Raw genomic sequence first — 7,332 nt, 5'->3', positions numbered from 1 at the left:
TGATGAAGATATTAAACAGTACCGGTCCCAATATGGACCCCTGCGGGACACTACTTGTCACTGATCTCCATCTGGACATTGAGCCATTGACCACTACTCTCTGGATGCGACCATCCAGGAAATCCAATAAATTTTGTATTACTGGCATTTGTCACCTCCTGGACTTGCTCCTGAAGATGTTGGTATTTTCTAACTTTCTCAGCCACTGCATCAGCAAGTGATGATGGTTTACTCTCATATCTAACAGTTAAGTCCACCACAAAAGCCTGACCTCCCTTGACAAATATCAGGGCAGGTTTATAGAATTCATTTTGATGATCTTTTAAAAGTGGCTCCTGAAATATTACCCATTCTTTCTTTTTAGCTTCCTCTGCCAACAGTTCACATAGTTGGTTTTGTCTCTTTATTCTAGCATCTCGAACTGCAGGGCAATATCCAATAGTATGTGAGCAAGTCTCACTCTCTGCTTGACAATGCCAACAGTTCTTAATTTGAGTGTCCTGCCTACCCCTTGCCAAATACTCTCGTGGGGTAGGCATTAGTTCTTAATTGTAATGCAGTGATGAGCTTTCTGTGAGGAATGCCCCTATAATATTCAATCCAGTTATTACTAATTTTATCCTTTTCAAAGTTGGTAGTCCCATGGCCCTGGGACGGCAACTTGGTCCAATTCAAAAATTCCTGCTTTCACCAGTCACAGGGTCTCGGAAAGATAACCTTCGGAGTGGACATCTCCCGTTCCGAGACCGGTTCCTCACCACGCACAACTTCTGAGATCACCATGACTGCTCTGGGGTCCCAAATAGATGGCATTTTCTCTTTATCCCCACCTGCTGCAATCCATAGTTTTTCAAACTCTTTCTCTATACCTTCTTTCTGGACAACAGATCTTGCAGTGCTGTCCAATAACTGAGCAATTCAGCACAGCCTACGGGCCTGCACACTAGGAATTAGTCCAGAGAGTCTGGTTAATACCCAGCCCTCCATCCCGAGTGCTGGAATACAGGATGGCATCACAGGTGCACACAGGTAGATGTAACCAATCCTTGACGGCTGCTCCAATTGCCAAATCAAGGGTCTGTAGGTACGTGGCTTTCACATCGGCTTGGTCTGCTAAGTCAATCGTGGGATAGTATATCCTTTCAAGATGCCCACTGTCTGAAACGGCTCCAATGGAGCCTGCCCAATCCGCCTTAACCATTTGTTCAGTTTTTCTAGCTTTTTCTGGCTTAGATATTCCAATCCATGGGTCTATACGTATTCCCAGGTATTTTTCCGAACTACCAGGATCGATCATATTGAGGGGTGTGCCATTTATTGTCCACGCCGGACTGTCACTGATCATGTAAGAGTCCTTTGTAGGCTGGATGTAAAAGCCGTGGCACTTATCCCCTTGTGTTTTGAGGCCTGTCAGATCACAAAAGACCTCTAAAATGTCAGTATTTTTCTGCATTCCGTCCCAGGATTCACTTAATAGGACCAAGTTGTCTGCAAAGACCACTAGGTCAATATATCCTAGCTACTAACTAAAAAGGGTAACCAGTCTGGAGTGACCCCACCGAGACTTGTGTTATTTTCTCTTTCCAGGAACGGTACCGGGAATGATACCAGAATGCCTCCCTTGGAGATCGGATTGGTCATCAGAGGAATATTCATCCTTCTCGCAGGAGTAATCATTGCCAACGTGGACCAGATCCAGTTTACACCTCAACAAGCCCAGTGCATGGGTTGGAGGCCCTCACTTCTTTTATTGGTGCTAATCAATACGGTAACTGTAGTACATTCTACATCATGCATGTTTGAAATTGATGGAAGTACAGGAATATTGGGAGAACCAGCAAAAAACCTAACAATGACAATCACTGGTAATCACACAATTGTAAAAGCAAATAAGAGTCACCTTATTTCTGCTACACCAGCTGACAGAATCTCTATTGAATGTAATGTGATAAATTATCCAAAGGCAAACACCTACATGATCGTCAGGAAGATAAATCAAACTCAGTCAAAAAGCAGAGTAGGCTGTCCCTCACTCCCCAGTTGTATAATTAGTTTCCTCTTTAATGACACAACTATAGAAGCAGTGTGCCTGTGGACAGATAAAGGCAGAGGTAGCGAAAATGGACTATTCTTAAAGGTCATGCTAACATCTACTCCCAGACCTCACACTATACCAAAACCTACCCCTACTACCTGTCAACCTACTCCCTATTCTATTACTCCCACAACCAACCAAGTTACATATCCACAAATTTCTGCAATTGGACCCTACACTATTAAATGTACAGGACAGCAACAAGTCGTATTTAACCTGTCATGATCCCTGAAAAGGGTAGAACTGTCCATATGTACTAATCTGTATAAAAACACTTTGTGAAGACTTAATTGTTGATAGAAATTTTACCCATAAAGTGTCCAATCAATCAAATGTGTTTGTAACTTTGTAAACATTACTGGATGTGACTTTAATTACAGAGCCCCAGTGACCTCATACGCACTGTTAAAGGAAAACTACACACTATATCAAGACCTTTTGCCTTCCCCCATTGGAATGAACTTGATGGTGTTTCACAAGCTACTGAAACAAAGATTTACAGGCCTTATTACAAAAAGTACAACAACAAAGCAAAACCGCATTAATACCCGCACATCACGATGGAGAATAAATACACTGTATACTAGGAAGAGTGAAGAAGGATGGGGAACACCACTGGTGGGAAACCCTATTAGGATGGTCTCCAATGGCAACAGGTGTATTGAACGCCATGTTACATCCTGTAGTAATAATGTTTGCCCTTCTGACAGTTTGTATTGTCTTTTTATATATTTGAGTCTGGGTTTTGGCCCGATCAGTATATCTCATTGTAAAACACACAAAATATCCTGCTACTGATTGTGTGAAACTATCTTATAATTAACCTTAATTAATTTTGTATTTATCGCTTAATCCTCCAGTAGACAACATAATGCTATTCCCGCCTCATATTTATAGCACAGAGGCAAGAGGTGACCGTACCACCACTCTGTGAAGTAAACTGAATTGACTGTAGTCACAGGGTGGAGTGTGACGGATGCACCCACCCCGACTGAGTGAACAGCACTTTGGTTCAGGCATCACCGACAAGTGGGCCTGGCTGGAGTCAGCCCTGCTGTGCGGACCTTGAGAAGTTGTGCTAGGCCGTATCTTCCCAGGACGTTAAGGAAGTTAGGCTATGTCTTACAGGAGCTAATGGTGCCAGCCTGAGCTGGAACTAGACAAAACTAAAACTGCTACAGCTGCACACGCTCACCAAAGGGGAATTTGACTACAAGTCAGTCACTTCACGCTATAAATATCTCTAGCCCCCCTGAGCCCATTGAGCTCTCCTGAACGGCAGCGGGCTGCACAGCAGTGATCTCCCCTTGGGTTGGACGCCTCTCAAGATTACTCCTCGAGGTCGAGAGATCCCTTACCCGGCATCTGCTATCTACAGCAAGGTAAGCGACATTTTATATTAGGTCTAAAACATACTGTTTACCAGCTAGCTTAATTATTAGAAGTGCAGTAAGTAGTAGAGTGTTTGACTGCCATTTAATTATTGTTTAATTACCATTTAATAATAATCATTTAATAATTATCATTTAATCATCATTCAATCATTGTTTAATAAAACTTTTTGGTTAACCCCACAACAATGACTTCTCTTAATAATTCACCTGCGACAGCCCTAAGTAAACAGTTATCAATTACCTATATTGAAAAGTGTAGTTATCACAGTGGATAGAAAGTCTCACCTGAGTGCTTGGAACAGGATATGTCTGGTTCATTTCCACCAGAGATGTAAAGGTTTCTAGAAATAAATCACTAAGGCTTTGATGGATCACAACATTAGCTGCATTGCTGATGGGAGCATGGAGCTTTTCTCGGAGTTCCCCATACTCTGTGGAGTTCAACCTGAAGAAGAAAAGATGGAACAAAATGTTACCTTGATTAGCTATTCAAATACCTTGATAGTACATTGCAGAGGTTAACATCAGAGAAGTGAATCCACAGAAAAGTAATTTAGGTTGGTACATACTAGTCAGAATAAGTACACAGTGAGCCTTTTGTTTTCTTTTGCTGTTTAGTTGTTGGTTTTGACACAACTTAGACAACAGAACACGCTGTTCTCCTTCATATCTGTGTCAGATTGCCGACAGGATATGCCAGAGAGTAGCTAAAACATCATACAAAAATAAAGGCTTTTGAAGTGATCAGCATGAACAAAAGCAATACAGGTACTTAAATTATGCATTAACTGTGAAGTACTGCATGCACAATTTCTGTCCACCTTTTTAATGCCTATTTACTTATACCATATCTAAATTCTAGTTTATAAACTCCTGAGGACAGAAATTAGAGTTGTATCATGTGGCATGTATCACATGGTGATACAGTACATATAAGTATCAGAATATCAATCAGTATCAGTTTCTGTGATTTTATGATACAACTTTAGATAAAACCTGGAATTTCACAAAGGTTACAAACAGCTGCTGAATGTAACTCACACTTTCATTTAAGGCTGTAACAAGCTGCGTTTCACACTAGGTTGGTTGCTTCTGCTAAAGTAAGTGTCTCTTAAGTGAGGCCCACAGACCTCAAGTGGCACATGAGACCTTGTGCAGATCCTGCAGTGACACATCGCCGTTGTTACCCCTTTTTAATGTAACAGTTCTGAACTGTAGATTCAGAACTCCCCAGCTCCGTGTTTCCACTCATTAAACAGCTTTCATGGAGAAGCCCTGGGAACATTGCCCTGAAATTCCTCCTTCTTCCTACCACTCACTGAGTTCCCGGAGCCCAGTACAATGCAACGCTTGCTTAGCTTTAGCTCCCGGTGGTCTCCATTGTTTTAACTATTATGGGATAATGTTCTTTGTTAACAGATACTATCTGTGCAAATAACAGAGACCTTTGTATCCAGAGGAAAAATTCACCTTGAATACGCAGGGAAATGTGGCCTGCTTACACAAAAGCATTTTTCTCCCAGAAACATCCCACTGTATCCAATTCTGATTCTGGATATATACAACGATCCTATATCCTTAATGGGGGAATTTTGTCCTAGGGCACTTTTCTTAAATCCTGTATGACTGCATTCTAGCAGAGATTTGCTATTTCTGACACATCATATTACAAGAATTTTTAAACACTCTTCTCAGTGCTGTTCTGTTTAGCCACAAAATAAGATTTTGGGGTTCAGATTTTTTTCCCCTAAAAGGAATTGCCAAAGCAGCCATGATTTTCTCAGCTGGGGATGTAGTTTTATCACTCTGGCACTGAAGCACTTACAGAAGAAAATCATTAGTTGTTTAATACTTATTTGGTCACCACTCTCACAGGTCTGTAAAGGTCTCCTCTTTTCTTAGGACTGCCATGCTTACTTCAACCTCTCGTTCTGAGCTCTGTTCACCTGGATATCTGACACAATCACCTCTATGCCTCATACTTGCCAGGACCCCTCTGCTCACCTAGAAGTCTGGTGATTTGCCTACTTTTAATTACCTAGTAAATAAACGCTGCTGACATACAACTTTACAGCAGACAGACACCCAAGTGCCTTTTCAAATATATAGTTGTACGAGCACCAGCATGGCTTTGTGTACTCCTTTTACTGACACAACGACAACAAAGACTTTAGCACCATTCTAATCAGTGTTACAGGTTTCTGCAAAGCTTGTACTTTTGGGTAGCTACACAGAAAGACTGCTGAAAAAAGCAGCATGGGCCCTTGGAAAACAAGCCCTAACAGTTCACAGCACATTTGCTATGATTTACTGCTACGAGAACACATAAATCAGAAATGGACCAAAATTACTTCCTTGCTTTAAGGGCAGTTAGCCTGCAGTAGCTCAGCGAGAACTCTTCTGAGCAGCAACAAAATTATGAGCCTTGAGCAGAAGAAGAAAAAAAAGAGTCATGGGTGAACAACAGCCAGTTTTAGACAAATAACTATTTCTCCTCCCCCCAGATTTGGCAGACCAAAGATTCTCCCTTTCATTCCTGTCCTCCGTCTTTCACTTAAGTTTTTCCAGTTACTTCTTTCTGCATCCAGCACAATCCTCTTCCTAAGAATGGATCAAACGGGGCAGTCCCTCTTGTTTAACCACTGTGCATTCAATACCGTAGCTGTATGAATCTTTCTAAACAACCTTTCTTCACTGCACTGTGTGGCAGAACTGTGCATACAGCATCTCTGAACACCAGACACGGAGCAAAAGGGAAGGGACGAGACCCAAGGAGTCTTCAAATCTGCCACAAAAGCACTCCATTAGCACTATCAAATAGCATATATATAACATAACAGGGTAGTTGTTTTACCGGATATCAAATGCCTTCACGTAGGGATTAATACTGGCAACACGGATGGTGAGGAACTGCACAGGCATATTTGAGTCTGGGGTGAGTTCATGCTGTCTGGAGTCTGTCACCGTCAAATGAATGTCCTGCTGCTGGGCAACGTGTAAACAGTAGGTGGTCACTTTAATCACCCATGTGTCCGTAACAATAACCCTCGCTCCTGGGGTGCCGGTAGCAAATTTGTCGATCCTCCTAAATTCTGTATTGATGGAAGAAGCTACTGCCCTCCAACCCGACTGCGGGAGAGCATGAACAGCGAGCGTTCGGGCTAACGGATGATTATTCCAACCTTTCCGTGACCAGTAATATGCCAGGGCACTGGTGACTGCTGGAAAGAGAACAGCGAAGAAGAAGAAAATTTTCCATCCTCTCGAAGCCAGGTAGAAAAAACAAAGATGTTTTTCAGGTGCAGCAAAGCACATACCAAGGTAATAACCTAAAAGGAAAAAGACTTACTTTCAGAAAACAAGTAAGTACACGCATAACCACATACCCCTGACTCACAGTTATCTAACCAGTGAGCTCACCTCCAGGAGAGCTATTGTACTTCTGAGCAGTAACTCAAATTCAAGCCTCTTGTCCTAAGCAATGTGAGGTAAATTCTTACCTGTCACTGATTTTTACCAGAATTATGTAGCTAAATGAAGCTGATTTTAATTCGCTGGTTAAATAAAATGCTATTCCTTTGTAATTGCATGTACTCCGATGCAGCCAACTAGTTATAAAGTTTAGGGTGTACCTTACAAAGAAGCTTGAGAGATACTAAAATACTGTATTTCCAAGATGTGTAGCGTAACCTGATTCACCCACACCTGCGTGCACCCGACATGCGGACACCGGTGAGGAACCCCCTCGCTCCCGCCCGGCCGGGGGTCACACCGGGCACAGCAGGCTCCCGAGTGCAGGCTCACCCCGGCAGCGGGTTCGCCTTTCACACCCGCGAGGCTGAG

At 42.4% G+C, this 7,332-nt stretch overlaps 1 protein-coding gene across 1 annotated transcript in view; it reads right to left on the bottom strand.

Annotated features, from left to right (window-relative positions):
* Positions 1 to 7,211, bottom strand: part of TMEM129 (transmembrane protein 129) — a 16,203-nt gene extending 8,992 nt beyond the window's left edge. The window contains exons 1-3 of the mRNA XM_009285438.1: positions 7,205 to 7,211; positions 6,344 to 6,818; positions 3,775 to 3,934 (exon numbers count right to left, since the gene is read on the bottom strand). Coding sequence (XP_009283713.1) covers positions 3,775 to 3,934; positions 6,344 to 6,818; positions 7,205 to 7,211 — 642 coding nt within the window. The remainder of the gene's footprint in view (positions 1 to 3,774; positions 3,935 to 6,343; positions 6,819 to 7,204) is intronic.
* Between the last annotated feature and the right edge of the window lie 121 nt (positions 7,212 to 7,332).

This window comes from Aptenodytes forsteri, unplaced genomic scaffold (genome assembly GCF_000699145.1).
Source record: "Aptenodytes forsteri isolate BGI_AS27 unplaced genomic scaffold, ASM69914v1 Scaffold88, whole genome shotgun sequence".
NCBI lineage: Eukaryota > Metazoa > Chordata > Aves > Sphenisciformes > Spheniscidae > Aptenodytes > Aptenodytes forsteri.
Note: the sequence above shows the minus strand (reverse complement) of the source record. Positions and strands in the feature narration are given on the sequence as shown.